Source organism: Podarcis muralis, chromosome 1, assembly GCF_964188315.1.
Source record: "Podarcis muralis chromosome 1, rPodMur119.hap1.1, whole genome shotgun sequence".
Classification (NCBI taxonomy): Eukaryota; Metazoa; Chordata; class Lepidosauria; order Squamata; family Lacertidae; genus Podarcis; species Podarcis muralis.
The window spans coordinates 116423589-116447763 of record NC_135655.1 but is presented as its reverse complement, the minus strand read 5'-3'; the positions used below and the strand labels follow the sequence as shown (position 1 = coordinate 116447763).

The window sequence follows — 24175 nt, the reverse complement described above, 5'->3', positions numbered from 1 at the left end:
TAGTCAAATTATAATTATGGAATGCGACGTCCCTAGTTTCATCGGATAAATGTTGGAGGGTATGGGAGCCACCACCACCAAGGCCACCAGCTGTGTCACCTCGTGGAGAAGCAGCGTTGGCATTGGTGCTGATTCCCTGAAAGAGATTGTTAGATCTCACCCCAATCTCATGAGGATGTAGGCCTGGCCAGGATGCCTTTCCTGCTATACCTTCTGGGCTTGACAAGGCATGTGACCCTCACCTCTTCTGATTCTACTCCAGCTGACGAATCATACACCTCCTCCCCTAGCTAGCGAGCCCCACCTGGGCTGTGGAAGTGCCACCCTGCTTTGCCTAACCACCTCACCACCACCACTCGTGGGACACTCGCCACCACTGTACCACTGTAGTGCTGGCCTAGGCGCCGATTCTCTGAAAGAGCTTGCAAGATCTCACCCACATGAGATATTTTGCTCTCTTCAACATCTTGCAAGACTTTGATAAGATCTCGCAGGATATGAGCACCTATCCTGGCACCACTTCTCTGGTAGAGGTGTGGGCGTGGCAGGAGGTGCCCATGAGGGTGCTGCCTCGGGGGCTTCTGCCACCTAAGGCAGTTACTTCACACCACTTCATAGGTGGGCTGGCCTTGCGGAGGTCATTATGGGTATGCACACTGGTATCTGTTTACCTGTGAGCACACACCTTTAGTGTGTGTTTTTTAAAATAAAATAAAAATACAAGTTTCTCAGTCTACCAGATTTTCACAAAACAGCAACCGTGTGTGTGTTGCTCCAAGACAGGAAACCTGAGATCCATGGGTATTTGTTTACATGTACACATAACACCAAGGGACGCGGGTGGCGCTGTGGGTTAAACCACAGAGCCTAGAACTTGCAGATCAGAAGATTGGCGGTTCAAATCCCCGTGATGGGGTGAGCTCCCATTGCTCAGTCCCTGCTCCTGCCAACCTAGCAGTTCGAAAGCACGTCAAAGTGCAAGTAGATAAATAGATACCGCTCAGGCAGGAAGGTAAACGGCGTTTCCGTGTGCTGCTCTGGTTCGCCAGAAGCGGCTTAGTCATGCTGGCCACATGACCCAGAAGCTGTACTCCTTTATTGGCTCCTTCAGCCAATAAAGCGAGATAAGCACTGCAACCCCAGAGTCGGTCACGACTGGACCTAATGGTCAGGGATCCCTTTAGCTTTACCTTACACGTAACACAAAAGCTTGCACTTTTGCTTGCACAAAAGAGCAGTCCAAAAATAAAAATAATTGATGCCTCACTCCAAACTAGGTAAGGATTTGAAGTTGGTGACATTTGGAGTTTTTGTCTGTCGCTTCATTTCCTCCCCCTTTCCTGCCCATCTCCTGGGCCCATGGGCGGAGCGAGGGGGGGGGGGAGCAGAGGAATCCACAAATATTGAAAAGCATTGAAAATACTCAGCTATTACCAAGTGCCCCTATTTTCCAGGGACGTCCCTGATTTAGAGAAGCTGCCCCTGTTTCTGATTTGATCCCCTTTTCCTTAGGATGTCCCTATTTTCACTGGAGAAATGTTGTGGGGTATGGAGTTATCCGACCCTCAAGCTGTCTGAAGGCAATCCTGCATAGGGAGGTTTGTTCAATGTTTAATGCTTTGTTGTGTTTTTATAGGTGTTGGAAGCTGCCCAGAGTGGCTGGGGCAACCCAGTAAGATGTGTGGGGTATAAATAGGAAAATTATCATTATGGAATCAAACGTCCCTGTTTTCATCAGAGAGATGTTGGAGGGTATGCTGCAGATGAATCAGCTGTAAAGGAGTAGAGCATGAGACTCTTAAACGCAGGGTTTGAGCCCCACTTTGCGCAAATGGCAGCGGGTTGGACTAGATGACCCTTGTGGTCCCTTCCAACTCTACAATTCTGTGATTCTAGGTGCAGGTTGAAAAACGGAAAACGCTTGTAGTTTCAATTGTATCATTGCTTGAACATTTGGCATAAGAGAAAGCTGTGTGCAGGGACCATCTGGGTATATTTTTTGAAGTCACACTTTTAGGTGAAGTGATGCCACCTTTAAGACCAATGCAACTGTGTTGTGTGGCTTGTTCATCTATAGGTAATTGGTGAGATCAGAATTGCTGTACACAACACCTCTTAACCTGAACAGGTTAATAACTGGTGGGAAACCTCTGGTCTGTGGGCCAAATATTTGGCCTGTGAGTTTGTTTTGCGAAGCCATGTCCACTTGTCTTTTACTTGATATCGTATACATGCATTGGAGGGGGTTGTGCTAGATGGTCCTTGGTTTCTGTGATTCTGTATGAGGACAGGTGAAGATACTGCTGGGCCAAAATGGGGTTTGTAGAGCGCTGTGCATAGCAGCCTGCTGATTGTAAAATTCTGGTTGTCAGCTGATCAATGCTTTCAGAGAGCTGTGCTTGGCATTTGAGGGGGGACTATAACTCAGCTGATTGTCAGGGCTTCAGAGCAGGGCAGTCTGCAAACCCCAAATATCATCTCATTCAATAATTTACATATAGTCCTAGGTTTTCATAAGTGCAGCATTTTTATACATTTAGCACAGGCTTCCTCAACCTTGGCCCTCCAGATGTTTTTGGCCTACAACTCCCATGATCCCTAGCTAGCAGGTCAGGGATGATGGGAATTGTAGTCTCAAAAACATCTGGAGGGCCGAGGTTGAGGAAGCCTGATTTTGCACTTTAGAATGGCGTGTTTTTACGTACGTTATCTTGTATTCCTTACCCCAACCTTGTGCGATCACCCAGCATTATCCTAATTGTAGATGTACAGTTAAGGCTGAGAGTGTTGCTTACGGCTTGCTGACTTCATGGCACAGCTAAAATTCAACCCACAAATTTCATATTCTCAGCAGTGCAATCCTGTGCATGTCTACCCAGAAGTAAGTCCCTTTGAGCACAACGGGGTTTATTTCCAGGTAAGTGAGCATAGGATTTCAACTTCATTCTCTTAGTCTGTAGTCCTATACTCACATTTCTTGGGAATAAGGTAAAGGTAAAGGGACCCCTGACCATTAGGTCCAGTCGTGACCGACTCTGGGGTTGCGCGCTCATCTCACTCTATAGGCTGAGAGAGACGGTGTTTGTCCTCAGACAGCTTCCGGGTCATGTGGCCAGCATGACTAAGCCGCTTCTGGCGAACCAGAGCAGTGCATGGAAATGCCGTTTACCTTCCCGCCGGAGCGGTACCTATTTATCTACCTGCACTTTGACGTGCTTTCGAACTGCTAGGTTGGCAGGAGCAGGGACTGAGCAACGGGAGCTCACCCTGTCGCGGGGATTCGAACTGCTGACCTTCTGATCAGCAAGCCCTAGGCTCTGTGGTTTAACCCACAGTGCCACCCGCGTCCCTATTCTATTATTCCCTTATTCTTGGGAATAAGTCCCATCAAATGCAACAGGGCTTATGCACTGTGCTAGAGAACTTCATTTCAGCAAAACTTTGTTTCGTTCCAGGAACTGAGATGAAATAACTCTCATTAAACTCTTGAATATTTTATGTGAAATAAAGTAATGCATATATTGGAATGGGGAGCCTAAAGTGAAGAAAAACTGTGTTTACAATGGGCTTAACAATATTTGAACTGCACCTCCTATTAAGCATTAGCTTCTTTTCGTTCTGGAGGAGCAGAACGGAAGAGGAGAACTCCCTTTTCTTTGCCCTCAAGGCTCGGGTGAGCTGCCACAAGTACGAACATGCGCTTCCTTTGGGCATGGCTGCCTTATGCCATTGCTGGCGTCGACCCAGCATTTATCAACTTGCCTTTTGACTGCATTGTTTGTTGAGCTCTCTCACTTTTTGAGGGGTAGAAATAGACAGCATCAAAAGCGTTCTTCACAAAAGCTTGGCTCCAGTTATGAGTGTAGAAACACACACATTTAATATAAGATTGCAGCCCTTAACACACCTATTTGGAAGTCGTATGCAATTAAATAAATGTTTAGTACTGGGGCATAAGGCTGTATTACTGTTTATAAAATGAAAGCCGATGGATCTCAGGCAAAGGACATCAGATATATTTACAGGGGCTCTTGGAGACTTTAAGAACATAAGAGCCCTCCTGGATCAAACCAAAGGTGACTAGTTCCTATTCTCATGGTAGCCAACCAGATGCCATAATAATAATAATAATAATAATAATAATAATAATAATTATTATAATTTAGAAAAAATATTTATACATACAGACATACCCTGCCCTTCTGGCTGGGTTTCCCCAGCCACCCTGGGCGGTTCCCAACAGAATATGAAAAACGTGAAAAAACATCAAACGTTAAAAACTTCCCTAAACAGGACTACCTTCAGATGTCTTCTAAAAGTCAGATAGTTGTTTATTTCCTTGACATCTGATAGGAGGGCATTCCAAGGGGCGGGCACCACTGCCGAGAAGGCCTCTGTCTGGTTCCCTGTAACCTCACTTCTCTCAGTGAGGGAACCACCAGAAGGCCCTTGGCGCTAGACCTTAGTGTCCGGGCTGAACGATGGGGGTGTAGACGTTTCTTCAGGTATAGTGGGCTGAGGCCATTCCTATGGGAAGCCTACAAGCAAGTCGTAAGCACAGTAGGGTTGGGCAATCTGCTTTTCTCACGATATATCACCAGCTAAACATCGCTATATAATGATATATCACAATGTGTGAAATAAGGATGGAGCAATGTAGAGGCATTGGCTGGCTTCATGGTTTTCCCCACTTTGTGATTTTTGCATAGTATTTTGTTGTTTAGTTGTCTTAGTTATGTCCGACTCTCTGTGACCCCATGAACCAGAGCATGCCTTGGAAACTCTCACTTCTTCTCAAAGCTTCTCCTTTTTTATTTCCATGAAGTTTTCTTGGCAAAATACTGGAGTGGTTTGCCAGTTCCTTCTCCAGTTGCATAGTATACACACACACACACACACACACACACATATCACGATTTGCAATATATTGCCAGGTCAAAAATTATGAAACCGCTATCACGATATGGACTTCAAACTAGTTTTGGACAATATATCAATATATTGCCCAGCCCTAGAGCGTAAGAGTTCTCTTTCAACTTTAACTGTCTTGAGGATTTTATTTTATTTTTACAATCAAGTGGGATATAAACTTTATTAAACAAACAAAAAAACTTGAAGAGCAACTGGTATTTAGAGGCATACCGGCTCTGTCAGTGCAGGGTAGAGCATAGTAGCCATTGCAGCTTGTAGTCTTTTATCCTCCGAGGAATTTGCCTAATGCAAGCTGGTTTCAAGATTCATATAGTTCTGACAACCGCAGAAAAATTATCTAATTAAAGGTCTCGGGGCAGGTTCACGGCATAAAAATACAAAATGCATAACAGAAACAAGAACAAACCAAACCAAGCCCATAATCCCTGCCTCCCACCAACACATTTAAAAGGACATCGAGTGTTAATCAGCCCAAGGCCTGGTTGAAGAGGAATGTTTTCACTTCCTCAAATAGAAGAAGTGCTATCTTAAGCTGGCAGGGATATTTATACACCCATAGTTGTGGAAGGCTAAACATTATAAGGAAGGGAAATGAAATGCAAAAATGGGAGCTGTGATAAATATGTTCTTAAATGCATGCCAAATTATCCCTCTATCCAATTGTAGCTCACTCAATAATGGAACGTTTCCATATTAAAGACATGTGAAACTTTCTTTCGAATAGCGAGTTCAACCCAGGATGTGCATCAGGTGAGTTGAGGTGAGGTCCACATGGACTTAGAAAAAATATATATATGCTCGTCTCTTGTGTTGATAGGGAGCTGGGAAGCCACATTTGCTTTTGTTTCTTACTTTACATCTTTATCTCACCTTTCCTACAAGAAACCCAAGGCCTTGTATAACCATGGTTCTTCCCAATGAGCCACCCATATTTTATTATCGCAACCACCCTGAGAGGTAGATTGACCCAGGTTGATCTGGCGAGCTTTGTGGATGAGTGCGGGCTTGAACCTAGGCTTTCTCGGTCCTAATGTGGCACCAGTCACATGCACACAATACATTTGAAGCAGTATAAGATGGGGTGAGCTCCTGTTGTTCAGTCGCTGCTCCTGCCAACCTAGCAGTTCGAAAGCATGTCAAAGTGCAAGTAGATAAATAGGTACCACTCCAGCGGGAAGGTAAACGGCGTTTCCGTGCTCTGCTCTGGTTCACCAGAAGCGGTTTAGTCATGCTGGCCACATGACCCAGAAGCTGTACGCTGGCTCCCTCGGCCAGTAAAGCGAGATGAGCACCGCAACCCAGAGTCGTCCGTGACTGGACCTAATGGTCAGGGGGGTCCCTTTACCTTTACCTTTCACAGTCTTGGCTTCCCCAAAAGCAGTGGTGGAGCTTCAAGCTTTCAGGGCGGGGGAGAGCAGGTGAGGTCGTGGCTGGCACACATCCCAGTGGCGTGGCACACATCCCGGTGGCGTGGCACCCTGTGCGGGGGAGGCAGCTGCAATGGCACCCCACTGGGATCGTGCCGCCAGGGGCGGTACGCTCCCCCTGCACCCCTGTTCCTCCGCCAGTGTCCAAAAACATTATGGGAGTTGTTGTTAGGAGACCGCTATTCCACACACACAGCAGCAATTCCAGAGTGGTTTAACAATCGGGTCCTATTCACAGGGAGTTCTGTGGGGGGAATAGAGGTTTCCTCACAACTCTTAATATCTTTAACAAACTACCACTCCCAGAATTCTTTGGGGGGCACCATGACTGTTTAAAGTGGTATCATACTGCTTCAAATGTATTGTGCGAATGTGGTCACTCTAACCGCGACACCACACTTGGGCCTGAAAGCTAGACTTGTGCTTGCTAAGTGTGGCAATGCTATACAGATATTAAGTATTAATATTACTACTTCAAAACAAAATATCAGAAACTGTTTGCCAGTTGATAGGAATCTTGTGCAATCTTGGTAGTCAGGAATATATATTGGCTAGTGTCCCCCAAATATTATTGTTTCCTGGTGCATTAGACATTAAAAAAATTCCCGATACAGGGTTGCCTTCAGATGTCTTCTAGAAGTCAGATAGTTGTTTATTTCCTCGACATCTGATAGTGCATTTGGGGTGAGAATCAATTAAACACTAATGTGAGCACCTTAAATTGTGCCCAGTAACGAACTGGCAAGCAACACAAACCAGGGGCCTGAAGACGAACATTTGGTTGATGGTTTGAAATCAAAATCTCTATTCAGCATTCTTATTGCTGTCAAGGGGCGCCAAGCAGGTTACAACGTGTCCTCACGACCGTCCTGTGAAGTAAGGAAGGCAAGGAGATAGTGATTTACTCAAGGTTGAGAGAACTTAAGGGCTTGTATTCACAACAATGTGTTTCCTCCCAACCAAATCTTAACACCCAGTCGCTTCTCCTCATAGACACACCAAATTTTAGCGACATTATCCTTTTCTCCTTCAAGAGAATCAGGATTAACTCTGTGACGCACTGCAGTGTTCTCCACAAGGCCCTTGCTGGAAGGAGTGGAAATGTTTGTTAATCTAAAAAAAGTACCAAATGTAAACACAAGTTTAAGGTGCAATCTGTCTAGTTCAGCTGCTCTGTCACCTCCATTTGTTTCATTGTGACTTGTTGTTTGCAAATCCCATGCAAGTCCCACAGAAAGTTTGGAGTGGGGATGTTAAGAAAGTGTGTGTGTGTGTGTTAGTGTGTATGGGAAGCAATGTTTGGTGTGCAGCGATTTAAGTGCTATGTGTGTAAAGCACTAGTTGACATACGGGGACTTCAGTTGATTTATAAGAGCAATGAATTGTTTGCAAACGGATTGCTTGCACACCCTATAAAGAGTTCCTATACGCAGCAAATGTGCATATGCTGAATTACCGGTAGATAAACTGGTGGTTTCTTTGTTTCCTGTGAAAAACAGCTAGCTAGGTCTGAGCCCGCCTAACAACTCTGTGGCCTAAAGAACAATATTATTTGGGTTAATTTGTATGGCGGTGGTTGTTTTTTGGTCAGGAATCATTTCCCCCCTCTGTGTAACTGAAGAAAATTCAGTACGTGCTCTGGTGATGCACAGATCTCTCCCATGGTCAGATTTGTCTTTAGCATACATTTCTAATTTTGGGCGAGATTTGTGTGTTAGTACTTCACGGCGCTTGTTTTTTTCCAGATATGCAAAAGAGCAGAAGTCGCTCTTGCACCTGCAAAATCTGGAGAGCGGGCAGGAGAGAGTAGAATGTGTATCAGATATCTCTTTGCTCTAAAAAAAAAAAAACAGCCATCACGCCCACCTCCCCAATTATCTTTTGTAGCTCAAAAATAAGACCTGTGAGGCAGCTGGAAATTTGTCATAGGTGACTCAGTGGGGGAGGGGAAGCCAGTCATGGAGGCACAAGAATATGGCCAGGGCGAAAGTTGAAACTGCACATTTGTGGCCTTGTGTGATGTGACTGCGCCACACAAGTAGATTTTGTTTCTAAGAAAATGAATTCCAGTTGTTGGGAATCACAAATATTGCACTTGAGTTGGGCCCTAAATGCAGGCTTCGCGTAGGCCACTGTGTGAACAGGATACTGGACTAGAAAGGCCTTTGGCCTGATCCAGCACTTTTTTCTTATGTCCTTAAAACATTTACAGATGTTCAGTAGGTTGCTGTGTGTCCATGGTGCAGTTGTGTCATGTGCTCGGGCATACCAAAAGATAATTTTGTTTCTTGTCCTTCTGTATATTTTAACTTCTACTCATAAACACTTAAGTGAGTCTCCCAGCTCTGAAGTATTGGCCCGTTAGGGGAGGTCATGAGATTTCTTAAAAAACAGATTAGTTTCTCTGCTCATAGATTAGCTTTATCTTCACACAGGTTGAGTAGTCTTAACGCATACATGGATCTTTTAAAGTGTGTATAAAAAGTGTGGTGTTGTATAAAAGACCGGCTACTAAATACCAAATACAGGCAGCGGTCGATTTGCGTTCTGAGGCACTGTGCACTGGTGCAGTAGAATTGAAACACCCATTGAAAAAAACCTGCAAACCGCCTGTTCTGTGGTGTAGTGGTTAAGAGCGATAGACTCGTAATCTGGTGAACCGGGTTCGAGTCTCCGCTTTTCCACATGCAGCTGCTGGGTGACCTTGGGCTAGTCACACTTCTCTGAAGTCTCTCAGCCCCACTCACCTCACAGAGTGATAAAGCGGGATATCAAATCCAAACTCTACAAACTCTACTTTTTGTGACATTTTCAGGTCACTTCTGGGTTCGGTGTAATGCGCATGTGTGCAGTTGCACACATATTGGATGCGCCTAAAACGGTCATTGCCTGTAAGCTTTTTGAAAAATTGACTTTATAATATAATGGAATAGCAACTACATATTCAACCATATATCTTTTACTTTGTGTTACAAATTGATTTTTATTTTTGTTTGTATTTATCAGCTTACTTTTTCTACGACTCAGATGTTTCTGCGAGTATGTATAGATGTTTGGTTTTTTTAAAAAAAAGATAGGAAGCATGGGTTGTGCGACAAATAGAACCAATGTGCACAACTGGGAGGATAATTCTGATCCATGTATCCTGAATAAAGTAGTAATGAATACAGGTATTTGGGAAAATCCTTTCATAAGCTGAAAATCAGATGAAAAGAAAACAGTGTTTGCTGCAGTTCATCCATCTTGCTTGTGGAAAATAAAGTGTGGCATATGGCTGCAATCCTAAACACACTTACTTGGAGTCAAGTTCCATTAAAATCAGTAGGTCTTGCTTCCAAGTACATGTGCACAGAATTGTGCTGTAAAGCATGCTACTGGGTTGTAACTATTTTGAGTTTAAGTGAACTTGACCATACCTTAATTAAATGTGTAGTGATTCTAATCCACTTTATTTTGTTCACTTAAAAGATTTAAACTCCATTTTTCCATCTATGGTCCCCAAGGTGACTTACAAACAGAATAAAATAATGCAAGGAGCCATCTATAGTCACAGTCTCAGGCAGAATCTGAGAATCTTTTAGCAATGCTAACAAGAGAATAGGATTGGTGGTTCGGGATTAATTTGATTTTGTGACCTTGAGAGCTTTAATTCGAAGAAGATTGTATTTCAGGTTCCCAGCTGTGCTTGACCTGTACAGTCTTCCATTCACACCCTAGCTTTCCCCCCATTTTATTTTTATTTTTGGAAAGGATCAATCGCTCTTCCTAATTTCATCTCTATACGCCACAACCTCATTAAGTAAGAGAGACTTGATAAGGGTAGAAGCATTTGTTTCACCTACCAGGATTAGTGGGTGTAGCAATCCTCAGAGCTCATTTGTGGCTTTTGAAAAGTGACATTATTTATTTGTTTAAAAAAAGAGTTGCGTCAAGATGTCAGAGTCCATTTCTACCGTGGGGGTTTAATTCAAGTGACAGCTGGCTTCTGTATTTGGCATGAGCTTTCAATCTGTGAACCAACCCCACCTGTTTTTTGCCAGGCAATTGAATCTTCACAATAAATAAAACACATAAGAGGGGAAAATGAGACACAAGGCCTCCTGCAAGAGTAGAGAGGAGCTTGGTGGAAGTCCGTATAGATTAGCAAGACTTTACCGAATATGCACTGATCATGATTCAGAAACTTGACGCCATGCTTCTTCATACTGATATTGCATCCAAAGCCCCATGGATCGACTGAGAGGCCCAGTCTTCAGGCCTGGAGCTGGTGCAGCAAAAATAGATAAATAAATAGCACAACAACATCAACCCTCCCTCCAGTTTTCCACCCTGGCCAGCATGAGCTGGTGGAGCTTTGGGTGCAGCAGTTGATCTTCCTCACTGCTCCGCAGCTGGAGATTTGGATTATTCGGCCTCAAAGTATAGAAAGCTGCTTTACACTGAATCAGACCATTGGCTCCATCTAGCTCAGGGAGCAGGTGTTGAGGCTGGAGACATTCCCTGCCCCTACCTGGAGATGCTGAGGATGAAACTGGGGTGCGGGTAGGGGCTTCTACATGAACCCTCTGCCCTATCACTGACCTATAGTCCTTCCCCTTTTGGTATATTTGGTTTTGGTGAGTCATCTTGTGAGTGTTCCACTCTGATCGGCGGAAAATAATGAATAAATGTGCTCGCTCAGCACTGGGTAGGAGCCAAAGTCTTGCCACGACTTCGGCATGTCGTGAAATGGCCATTGCGGCGGGGAGCATTGGTTCATTTGTTGCCTAAGCATCATGCGCACTTTTGCTCTCTTCCCCCTCCACCCTGCCAAACAGCAGCAGCAGAATGTTGGCGATGAAATGGCTGCTCTTTGGGCAAATGCTGGGCCTCAAAAATAATTCGGAGCAGCACCACTCTACTTTAGGCTTTAGATTGTGACAGAAATTGTCCACTCGTCATGTCCCAGAAGCTGTTTTCACTAACTGCTTCTTGGAATTCTTGCTAAGACAATGCTCTCATTCACCCCACACTCTGAATGAGGGCTCAGCAATTGGTTTCATTTTTTAAAACCATGGTAATCTCTAGTTCTCTCCGAATTTTCGCTTAATCTTTCCTGTAAAGTTTTACATGCTTAAGATTCTTCAACGTTGCTAGTGAGTAACTCATATTTGAAATCCCGAGTTTAATACTGGGATCAAATAAAGGAACAGCCCACCACAGCCCCCCCTCCCATTTCCTCTGAGAAAGGAGAAAAGTGTACAGGGAGGCTGTGATTTTGAGCAATAAAAGGAGAAGGTGCTTAATTCCTTCCCAGCCACCTGATTTCCCATTCACAATTCCTGCTAAGCTGCTTTCCCTCCCATGCCATTCCAGATGCATGTTTTACATAAGAGCAGATAACCCAAGGAAGAGCCTTGCTAGATGAAGCCTAGCATCCTGTTTCCGGTAGTGGCCAATTAGATGCTTCTGGTGAGCTCGCAAGCAGGATATGAGGGCAACCGCCTTTACCCTGCAGATGTGGCAGTTGCAGTTAAATGCAGAGCTGCAGAATAGAACCAGCTATGTAGAACAGCTCTTTGAGGAACAATGCTCTTGAAAATCCTTTCTCAGAAATACTTGAAAGCAGAGTAATTTCACTCACCTCTTCATGTATTCGGGCCAAAAATTGCTTGCAGTGTTGGGGGTGAATGGTAGAGGGCCAGTTAGCTTGAATACTACAAGTCATGGCTGGGTTTACCCTTGTTCTGAAGTTCTGCACAAAAAGAATGTTACAGTGGTACCTTGGCTCTCAAACTTAATCCATTCCGGGAGTCTGTTCGACTCCCAAAACCATTTGAAAACCAAGGTGCGGCTTCCGATTTGCTGCAGGAACTTCCTGCACTCAAGCAAAAGCCGTGTTGGATGTTTGGCTTCCGAAAAATGTTCACAAACCGGAACACTGACTTCTGGGTTTGTGGCGTTCGGGAGCCGATTTGTTCGGCAACTAAGCCGTTCGAGAACCAAGGTACCACTGTACTCTTAAACTGACTAAAGGATCTAAAATATGGAGATCTCCCACCTTCATTAGAAATTTTAGAAACCCCAGAGATTTGAAATAGTTCATTGGATTTTCTCCTTCAGTTCTTGTTAGACATCACCTTGGTTCAGATATCATTAATTTATGTATGTATGCCATTTATTTATGTAAGCCACTCTCAGTGTGGCTTTTACAAATCAGTGCTGAGATGGTCCCTGCCCTCAGGTTCACGACCTAAAAAGATATGAACACAGCAAAAAAGAAATGGGAGGGAGGAAAGTTCATGAGTAAGCCATGCTTTGAACATTGGGGTCCAGGGCCTCTCCAATTTTCTCCTGCTCTTCCTGGTTCACAATAAATGTAGTTTGCTGTGAAGTCCAAATCAGGCAAAAGGCCATTACCACTAACTGTAGTTCCCCTCTTAATCGAAAATAGAAACCATGGTTTGGAATGGGTTTTCAGTTGTGGTTTGGAGGCAAACTATGGTTTGTGGCAGCAATAGTTTGCTTGATTCGGACATTGTGGCAAACTAGATTACCATGGAATTGTGGGATGGGGGTGGGGGTGGAAATCAGAGTGCATGAGGAGAAGAGGAAAGGTAACGATGGAGCATGTAGAGCATGAGACATGATCCTGATGGTTTGACCATGACATCTAAACAAGGTTACTGTGCTGTGTTTGATGCCGTGACAGTTTTAAAGCTGACTGTAATTCTATTTAAGACAGGCAGGGAATTACACTGCGGTGACGAAGTGGAAGTATATAATCCTTACTGGAATGCAATTCAATTATAACGGCTAAGTTAAGTAGCTTTAGGTTATTATACATTGGTTCTGTCATCTTCATTTGGGCAAGGAGTTGGCAGAGGCAGCACTGAGATCAGAGATCAGTGTACAGAATATCAATGCACATCTTATTTTATTAACATATAAATCAACCTCGTATATCCTGATAAAACTTAAAGCGATGTTCTCATCGTATGAAAAGTGGCTCCAAGGGGGGGAAATGTGTCTAGAAACTGCACTGGGACGTGCCTAGATGGAGGACTGACTTATAGAAGGTGAGCTGCTAGTTTGATGGCTGCAGGTATCCTGGCCATTGTAACAAAGACCATAAATCGTCAAGTGGAGATAAGCATTTCTACCTGTTAAGGGATCTGTGACTGGCTGTTGCACATCCATAATTACAGACTTACATCTTTTTTATGCTGTGGTCTTTGAAAACCAGAATCCACCTTTATCCCAAGAGTGCATTTGGGGACTCCCATTTTTACTTATTGTACTGCTGTTTTTGCAACCCATCTTAGATCAGGCTGTGACACAGGGAGGGTGGTGGTCATGACCCACCTGTACAAGCCCAGTGTGCAATGTTGTACAGCAGGGATAGGAAACCTCAGGTTCAGGGGCTCAATTGCTGCCCTCCAGGCTTCACCCCTCACTGGTCTTGCTTCACAGTCTTCAGTGCTTTTGGGAGTGGCCGCCGAGACCATATAACACCGGTTCTGAAAGATCTTCATCGGCTCCCAGTACGTTTCCCAGCACAATTCAAAGTGTTGGTGCTACCTTTAAAGCCCTGAGGTCCAGTGCCAAGGGCCTTCTGGTGGTTCCCTCGCTGCAAGAAGTGAGGTTACAGGGAACCAGGCAGAGGGCCTTCTCGGTAGTGGCGCCTGCCCTGTGGAACGCCCTCCCAGCAGATGTCAAGGCAATTAGCAACTATTTTACTTTTAAAAGACAACTGAAAGCGGCCCTGTTTAGGGAAGTTTTTAATGTTTGGTGCTTTATTGTTTTTAATATTCGGTTGGAAGCTGCCCAGAGTGGCTGGGGAAACCCAGCCAGATGGGCAGGGTATAAATATTATTATTATTATTATTATTATTATTATTATTATTATTATTATTATACCTTCCTAGAATATGTTTTTGAACTCTGAAAATGCCTGCCAGGATGGAGCGTATAGAGGTGTGTGTGTGTGTGTTTGTAGAAACTAGCTTACTCTACAAAGGTAAAATCTACACTCATTGCTCCACCCACTTTTGCCTCTAGCTCCACCCACTGTTGGCACATGACCCCTGGAGAGTTGCCCATAAGGGAATGCTGCCTTCTGGGTGAAAAAAGGGTTCTCGGCTCCTGCTGTATGGTGTTCCTCTCAGCAAGCATACTGCTGCAAGTACATTTGAGATGTGGGTAGGACAACACATCTACGGTAGTATTCTACTTGGAATATAGCAAATGGAAGCCAAGACAAGGATGGCAGAACAGTAAAAACAGAGAGTTGGGTCCATCAAAGTGTTTACTGAATCAAGGTCAAAGTTGTGTGTGCAGGCGAATCTAGATTCCTAAAATGAAGACCTCCAGATTCTAGATTGCATTCTGCAATTGCAATGCACAAGGATGAGTTTCAGTCCAGTTATGAAACCTGAAGGACAAACGAAGCATTAGTTCGTGGAATTAAGTAAGGCTGCAAGCTTTGGTCTACTTACTTGGAAGCAATATCCACTGAATACAGTGATACTTGTCTCTAAATAGAAGATAGCCCTTCAAAGCCCCAGGGGAAAGAGTGCAGAGTGGAGACTGTGCTAAAAAAACCACCCCTTGATTCTCTGCATATTTGATAGGTTCCATATGCACGTCTCTGTTCTAATGTTTTCCCTTCTGGGCCTGACCAATAATACATTTCTTTTCAACTGGGCTGAGCACTAAAGGAACCCTGGTTCCTAATTCAGTAGTGTCTCTTGGAACTATTAAAAATAGCTAAATCCAAGAACGGGTGCGTACAAGAGATAGTAAAGAGGGAGGCCAGGGAAAACGAAAAACCAGCTGTTCTGTTCTTCCTTTTCAGACTAGGCTGATGTAGACACGAAGAGACAGATGGGCAGACCTTTGCCATGCAGCCAGAGACAGGCAACACAATCCTGTCTCTTCCTTAAATGTAAACCTTTTGTCTTCAGTGAAGTTGTTAATGAATGAATCATTCTTTTGTATAAAAGGGTCATCATTTCTTTAAAAAACAAAACAAAACAATAGCCGGAGCTAGCTAGCCTAATAAGGAAAGCATCTGAACTGAGAATTTGAAATTTAATGGGATTAGCTAAAATTTAACTAGTTGTGATGAAACTTTTCTGAAAAGGCTAGTTAATCAACCAATTGTCAGTGATGGTGTTTCTCTTTAGCGACCCTGTCTGGCCGCCCTCGTTCCTCTTTTTCTATGCCTTTTTGTTCTCTGAAAGATAGAAATGTTGTATTAGCTGTCAGCTTCAGAGCAATCTAGCCCTTGTGTTGTTGCTGTTAAAAAGTTATTCCCCTCTTTCCCGGAGTAGGTCAGAGCAGCATATAAAAAGCAGACTTTTAAGAACGATCTAACCTTGAAAACGTAGGTCAGCTTCAATAACAGCAGCAAAAAGCCAAAAACTCAGAAAGAGCAGCATTGACAAGCACCCTACTCTTTCAAACACTGCTTTTATTTGTTTTGCTTTTATTTGTTTTGTGCGTGGGAAACCATCATGGTAATGGATGGGCAAATTGACTTTCGGGTGAACCACCACCAAGAAGTCTCTGTCTCCGTTAGCCAGCCACCTTGCCTTGGAAAGGGGTAGGAAGAGGGAGAAAGTACTAAAAGTTGGACCCTGGTGGGAATTTTTAACAACCAGGCAGGTTCACATGGAGACCATTTAATGCTTTGTGGATCACAACCAACATACTGAATTGTGCCAGAAAACAACCTGATAGCCAGCAACGCTGTTTAACTATCATATATTGTTGCTTTGCTGTCTCATTTCAATATGGCATTGACAACTTATTTCAGCATCCTCTCTGTTACTTAAAAATGTGAGTGGATACCAAAGTTTCCATGGAAATAGGTGTAGAAAAACCAGCTGTCCTAGCAATTCTAAGTGGAGGTAGAATTCTTGTGGACTATTGCTTGTTATAGTTTTGGGACTATTCACTCAACTGAAGAGCCCTATTTTTCCCCCATATAATCATAGACTCCAGAGAAATCAAGAGTGTGAATAAATATGTATGTATGTTGTATGTTGTATGTACTTAAAAGCAGTTATGTAATTTTTAAAATTTCAAAAAAATATCTTACGTGATTGCATAACTAGGGAGAGCTGCAACAAGGCTGCTTCATAAATGCTAACATAATAAACCTCTTTTTATCATTTCTCGTATGTCTAGTAACAGAACAGAGTGCTTTCTAGATCCAGCTCCATCCTGTCAGGGTCCCCCATCGCAACAAAAATAAAACAGGACATTGTCCGCTTCACTTTCTCAGTTCTTTGGCAACCTAATATAAACTAACATTTTGTAAAGCCACAAAGTGTGGCAATTCCCACTATTCCTTTTTCTTTCTTGTTAAAAATCTAGCCAGAGAGGATTTACCAGGCAGTCCCATTATAATTGGGAAAAGAACTAGTAAAACCAAAGTGAGATGGAAGCAGAATAAAAATGAGGTAAAAATAAAAGAAGTATTCTCACATCGAGGGAGGAGAGCCATACCGAAAACACAGAGCTATCAAATGAATGGTTGGGCGCCGAATATTTCACTCTGAAAGACAATTCCAGTTCAGGCCTTGCTATTGATTTCAGTGGGAATTTAGCTACCAGCCTTTGGTTTGGGTGTAGAAAGCCCTACACAGCTTGGAACCAGAATGCCTGAAAGATAGGCACCTCACCCTTTATATGCCCTATTGATCGCTGTGTTCTGTGTTCCTACCAATACCGCCTTAACTAAGAGGTCCATTCTGCACAATGTAGGAAATGAGGATGGTCAAAATGTAAACGAAGGGGACATTAGTCAGGTGAAAAGGGAGAAGGGAATGTGGAAGAAGGGAGGGTGGCAGCCCTTAGTCTTTTATATTTGTGTTTCTCTAACATTTAGGTCTTCTTAGAGACTATCCTTAAAGACAGCATATCCCAACTCTGGACTGCTGTTGCGAATTGGAACGAACCTTTTATGAGTTCCATATCTGTGTATACCTAGTCGGGGTTTTGTGTCTCACGGTCTTTCCAATGAATAGTCCAATAAATAGTCATTGAAAGTTGTTGTCGAGAATGAACCTGTTGCCTTTGGGTTTCATAAGCTGGTGTAGCAATCAAGATTTTAGGGGTCGCAAAAATAAAAGCTGTGGGTTTTCTCAATTCTCTTTCCGTCCTGCCACCCAGGCAGGTTTTCCGTTGACCAACAGTGGTGGTCCAGAGAACTTTAAGCCTTCTTAGGTTAAGCCAGCAACAAGGTGGAGCTCGATAAAATTTTTGAATTGTCCTGAGAATGTTCCTCAAGACAAACCCAAGTCAGTTAGACACACACACTGTGTGTGGGTGGGTTGAAGTTCAAAAGGAAATGCATATTTGCTTAGGGAACACCCAGTCCTGTCAGCCAACAGCTACTAGCGTGCTTATCAGCGGCATGTGATAAATTTCACCTTGATTCCTCTTTTATTGCCCTTTAAATATATGTGCTATAAAAGAAACTTGTAGGCATATTTCATTTCCTCCCTTTCTTAAAAAGTAAAAGGAAAATATATTTGTGTGCATGTGTCACACACACACACACACACACTTATACACATATATATTTAATAACTTTGGTTTCTTCTAGATTTGACTTCTTTCAGTCTGATTCTGTGCTTCCTGTCTTAGAAGTAAATGCCACTGAGTTCAGTGGAACTTGCAGGTAGAGCAGTTCCAGGGAATCTTTTTTGGAGAAGTTTTTACTTTCTTTCCAAGGAGCAGAAGAGGAAGATGATTCAATGGTTATTCATAATAATACAGGTTGTGAAAAGTCCAGTGAAATGGATTGACAGGCGGTACAGGACAAAAAAAAGGAAGCACTTCAGACAGTGTTGATTAATTTATTGAATTCACGGCCATAAAATGTGGGCATGGCCTCTGGCTTTTAATGACCTTTAAAGAAAGGGATTAGATTAGACATTTCCATGGAGGACGGGTCTTTCAGAGACTGCAAGTCAGGGCAGCTGAACGAAACAGGCCTGTCCAGAGAGAGAATATGCAGAGACAAACATCCAGTAATGAGATTACCAAGGGTATTTGGGAGGCCACCTTGGATATACATTTGACCCTGACTGTCTACATATTTCTCTGCCCACTGACCCTTCATAGCAGAAGTGGCGAGTCCTGCTTCGAAACTGGGACCGTTTCTAGCAAGTAAATGTGTGGTGCTGCAATATTGAGGATTGGACTCATCGTTGACATCCATCTTGTCTCAAAAGACAATGGAGTGCGCCAGTGGGGTTGAAGTCCAATGGCTGCATTAGCAGCACCGAAGGGACCTCCTTGTGCCACAAGCCTGGGGCTCCGTATATGGAAGTCCTGGGCTTCCCAGATGAAAAGACTCCTCCTTGGTGTGGTGTAGTGGTTAAAAGTGGTAGTCTCGTAATCTGGTGAACCGAGTTCGCGTCTCTGCTCCTCCACATGCAGCTGCTGGGTGACCTTGGGCCAGTCACACTTCTTTGAAGTCTCTCAGCCCCACTCACTTCACAGAGTGTTTGTTGTGGGGGAGGAAGGGAAAGGAGACTGTTAGCCGCTTTGAGACTCCTTCGGGTAGTGATAAAACGGGATATCAAATCCAAACTCTTCTTCTTCTTTCCCTCTCGGCCTCGCCGATGTGATCCAAAGGAAAGCGGAGCAATACGTTTGGCACCTGCTTGACGGCAGGTTTTGCCGGAAGGAGGCGTACGAGGCATCATCCAGCCGTCTTATGGATGCCCCTCCAGATTTGGGTAGGGCAGTGGTGTCCAAACCTTTTTCAAAGAGGGCCAGGTTTGATGAAGGGAAGGGCCGTGAGGGCCGACCAAAGGGCCAACCAATGTAGTTGACCTTACCCCAAGAAATAAACTGCCACAGGGGCCAGATTAAACCAACCGGCGGGCCAGATTAGGCCCCTGAAACAGACTTTGGACATTCCTGGGGTAGAGTGATGGGGTCTGGCTTTGGGTGGGGGTCAAAAGCAGTCTTCAAGGCATCTCTATCTGCCCTTTAAGACTCTCACCAAGCCACGCTTATCTTAGTCTTTTTTCTATTCAAAACCTCATTCCAAATAAAAAAATCCATTGGAGATTAGCTCACCAGAGTTTACTAGGCCTGCTCTGCTGGCTTTTTATTGGAGGGAGTTGGAGGAGCATTTAAAAAGCAACGGAGCATAGTTACCTGGTGGCTGAAGCGGTATGATCCATACTGCTACCAGACCATTACTCTTACCACCTTGTTCTGCTGAACTTGTAGATAAGACCCAAGTCCAGTTTTAGGACAATATAGGCTTGTTGCACCTGGAGTAGGCAAGAGCTGGGAAGAGGGGTGGAATGCAGCAACATTTATATTGGCACCGTGCCCACCATGCGAAGAACAGCTCAGGTAGGAAGTTGGTGCTCCACGCCATTCTCTGACATGTCTTGCAATATCTTATTTGTGGGAAGCAGCCCGTGCCCTCCAAACTAGACAGAAGCGGAATTGTAAAACAAATAAATGTAAAATGTACACATACAGTCGTACCTTGGAAGTCAAATGGAATCCATTCCGGAAGTCTGTTTGATTTCCAAAATATTTGGAAACCAAAGCACGGCTTCTGATTGGCTGCAGGAAGCTCCTGCAGCCAATCAGAAGCTGCGGAAGCCCCGTCGGACGTTCAGCTTCCAAAAATAGTTCACAAACCGGAACAGTCACTTCCGGGTTTGCGGTGTTCGGGAGCCAAAACATTCGAGAACTAAGCTGTTCGAAAACCAAGGTACGACTATATCTATCTATTGCATTTTATTTTCTTCTGCAATTTTTTGGAAGTTCAGCTTTCTTCCACCCAGGTTCCGGCATTTCCTTCTGCAAAATTCACCCACTGTCTATTCCTCAGACGGAGTTCTTCTGTTTGTCTCTCAACAGGTTGCTGGTTGGTGCCCCTCGAGAAAGAGGTTTCCCATCGCAGCTAGCCAATAGAACTGGAGGGTTGTATAGCTGTGACATCGCAACTCCAAATGCGAAATGCACACGGATAAAATTTGACGAGAAAGGTGAGCTCAGCAATATCTAGGCTTCGTTCTGTTCTGTTTTATGCAAGGTTCAAACGCTCATTTTTTAAAAAAATAATAAACCATTTGGGAGGGGTGGAATCTTATTTGTTGCTTTAATTTATGCTCTGGGAAGTTATTGACCATTATTTGAGAACAGTGCCATGGTGCCTCTGACTAAGACATGGGCACAGAACCCATATTTTCCTAAATCAGCATGGTATGCTGTTGGGTGACTCTCATTCATTTCTAGGAAGGTTACGCCAAAGAACTTCCTGATGCTTGTGTCCTTTTTAATAAAGCAAGTTTTTATTAAAGCCTTTTCATAATACAAGAAGATAAATAACACAACAAATGTTGGTGCTGACCTTTAAAGTCCTAAACAGCCTCGGCCCAATATACCTGAAGGAGCGTCCCCACCCACATCGTTTTGCCCGGACACTGAGGTCCAGCTCAGAGGGCCTTCTGGTGGTTCCCTCCCTGCGAGAAGCGAGGTTACAGGGAACCAGGCAGAGGACGAATGCCCTCCCATCAGATGTCAAGGAAATAAACAACTATCTGACTTTTAGAAGACATCTGAAGGCAGCCCTGTTTAGGGAAGTTTTTAATGTCTGATGTTTTATTGTATTTTTAATATTCTGTTGGGAGCTGCCCAGAGTGGCTGGGGAAATTATTATTATTATTATTATTATTATTATTATTATTATTATTATTCTAAAAAAAATACAAAGGGAAAGAAAAAGAAAAACGCCCTCTCTCAAAAGGTAGCTCTTAACCTTTGTCTCACCCAGAAAGTGGTGGACACTCCCAGCTTTCACCTGGAAGTGTTCCTTTTTCTTCCAGTCTCTCATCCTGGGAGGGCTTCCCTTCCTCTCACTGCCATTACGTTTGGATTTTCCCAGACATTACTGGGATTTCAAAGGCAGAATGACATGGGGTGTGTGTGTGGAAACACAACTTTCCGGTTCAACAATTTTTGGGTCTTTCTTTAAAAATAAAAAAAAGCTCAATTAAGGCACTAGAGGAGTCACAGCTTCATTATATAGCTCTGCAAATCACTTAATCCTCTCAAAATTGAATATAATATTAGTATTCTCAGGCCGAAATGTGGTAGTGATGCTCATTTGAAACGTCCTGTGTGAATATTGTAGGCAAACACTGCCATCTAAAGACAGTTTCAGGTACTGAATGAATAGATGGTGCAATTGTATGCATGCCTACTCGGAAGTAAACCCCATTGAGTCCAACGAGACTTTCCTCCAGGTAAATTGTGTATAGAATTGTAGCCTTACCTATCAGCGGAGTCGTAGTTAAAATAATATGTTTGTAAGTCGATAGAGAAATGTTATTTTAGAAGTTGGGTTTTTTTAAAAAAATAAAAATAATAAAATCACCTTGTTGTAATTTTTCAGCTGATCTGAGTAAAGAAAGCAAGGAAGACCAGTGGATGGGTGTTACTGTCCAGAGTCAAGGGCCTGGGGGAAAAGTCGTGGTAAGTTCTCCGTGAATCACCAGTCGGCAAACATTTTGTTAATGGTATTTCTCACTACATTTTTATTTTTAATTGAAAAATACTAGGAATCGACCTAAGAAATAATTTCCTCTGTTTCCAGTTTTTGGACCGTGAATGCCATTGGTTACGAGGTCAAGAATGGCTACTATTATGTTACTATCGGCCATCATTGTGAAGCCATAGCAGGCTTGAAGAAAACCTGGAAGCTATGTTGTGGGGGTGGAAATGGAGTGGTTGGAAATCAGAACAACAGCTCTCCACACTGCAACATTTTGTTACAGGTTTCACTTGCATCCTGTGTATACTTCTCTTGATCCTTAGTCACGGTGGTCTTGAGGTACCATTGCAACATTCATATTCTCAGGAAAAGAGAACACATTCACAGAACCTTTAAAAAGGTTCTTTTGCTAGTGCAGAATTCAGCAGCCAGGTTTGAGCATATTGCACCGATCCTGGTCCAACTGCACTGGCTACTAATTAGTTTCTGGGCCCAACTCAAAGTGCTGGTTTTGACCTATAAAGCCTTAAACGGCTCAGGGCCGCAATACCTCAAGAACCGCCTCTTTCCATATGAACCTACCCGGACCCTGAGATCATCTTCTGAGCCCCTCCTTCGTATGCCCCCTCCTCCAGAGGTCTGGAGGGTGGCAACACGAGAACAGGGCCTTCTCTGCAGTGGCTCCCCATCTGTGGAATGCTCTCCCCAGGGAAGTTCGCCTGGTGCCTTCATTATACACCTTTAGGCGCCAGGCAAAAATTTTCCTTTTTAACCAGGCCTTGGGTTGATTTGATTTACATCCCTTGCCCTTTTAAAATGTGTTGTTTTTTGAGGGGGGCTGTTGGGTTGTTGTTTTTATTTTTATTATGTATTTTGTGGTCTTATACAGTGGTACCTCGGGTTAAGTACTTAATTCGTTCCGGAGGTCCATTCTCAACCTGAAACCGCTGCTGCCGCACCTCTGGAGCACAATTTCTGTTTTCATCCTGAAGCAAAGTTCTTAACCTGAAGCACTATTTCTGGGTTAGCGGAGTCTGTAACCTGAAGCGTATGTAACCCGAGGTACCACTGTATCTTCATTTTATCCTGTGAAGCACCGTGAGACCCCCAGGTATAAAGCGGTATAATAATAATAATAATAATAATAATAATAATAATAATAATAAGGCCATCAAACTGGTGAATGCTTCCCTGATACTTCCCGTAACTGTCCTAATGAAAAAATATTGTGAGGCAAAATAAAAACGCATACTTCCAGATGATTTAAAAGTCATCTGTCCTTTGGTATGGCAGCATGTTGGCTATTCAACGCAGAAGCATTCCATATCAGTGAACTTGATGTCAGCCAGTCTAGGACTGTACCCTCTTAATTCCTCAGCCCTGCCAACCTCCATAGAGTTGCCCTGCTGAAGTGCCAGTGGCCCCTTTTCGTTTCTCTTGCGGATAAGGCAGCTCAGCTTTGCTTATTGCCTACGGTGTTCTTAATGCCTTTCAGACTTGTGCCCATCGCTATGAGAAAAGGCAGTACGTCAACACGATCCAGGAAACCCGAGATATCATTGGAAAGTGCTACGTGCTGAATCAGGACCTCTCCAGCAGCGAGGAAATGGGTGGCGAGGATTGGAGCTTTTGCGATGGCCGGTTGCGAGGCCACGAGAAGTTTGGCTCCTGCCAGCAAGGCGTAGCTGCCACTTTCACCAGAGATTTTCATTATGTTGTGTTCGGGGCACCGGGTGCTTATAACTGGAAAGGTATGGCTTGGATTTTTCTTCAAAGATCACTCCTGCGGGATAGCTTAGTCAGTAGAGGATGAAACTCTGTGGATTCGAGCCCCACGTTGGGCAAAAAGGGGTTAGGTTAGATGACCCTTGTGATTTCTTCCAGTGTTACGATTCTGTGATTTCTGTTCTCCGTTTACAGTTTGGCTGCTGTTACAGTATCAACAACTTTGTTATTTTGTTTGTAGATTCTTGATCTGTATACCCCCCCAACCTACATTGATGCTCTTTCCCCCCAAATCAAAACGTTAGGTGTACAGTGGTACCTTGGTACTCAAACGGCTTGGCTCCCGAAAAAATCGGCTCCCAAATGCCGCAAACCCGGAAGTGATATCTGGAAGTTTTTTTCGGAATCTGAATGTCCGGCGCGGCTTCCGATTGAGTTCAGGAAGCTCCTGCAGCCAATCGGAAGCCACACCTTGGTTTTCGAACGGTTTCGGGAGTCGAACGGACTCCCAGAAACGGATTAAGTTCGAGAACCAAGCGAACCACTGTATCTGCTTTTCATGCTCCCG

The 24175-nt window shown here is 43.8% G+C and overlaps 1 protein-coding gene across 3 annotated transcripts in view; it reads left to right on the top strand.

Annotated features, from left to right (window-relative positions):
* The window catches only part of ITGA6 (integrin subunit alpha 6), a 63734-nt gene that overhangs the window by 2385 nt on the left and 37174 nt on the right, over window positions 1-24175 (top strand). For all 3 annotated transcript variants that reach the window (XM_077917019.1, XM_028749613.2, XM_028749614.2), the window contains exons 2-4: window positions 20247-20374; window positions 21784-21863; window positions 23378-23633. In XM_077917019.1, the coding sequence (XP_077773145.1) occupies window positions 20247-20374; window positions 21784-21863; window positions 23378-23633 (464 nt within the window). The remainder of the gene's footprint in view (window positions 1-20246; window positions 20375-21783; window positions 21864-23377; window positions 23634-24175) is intronic.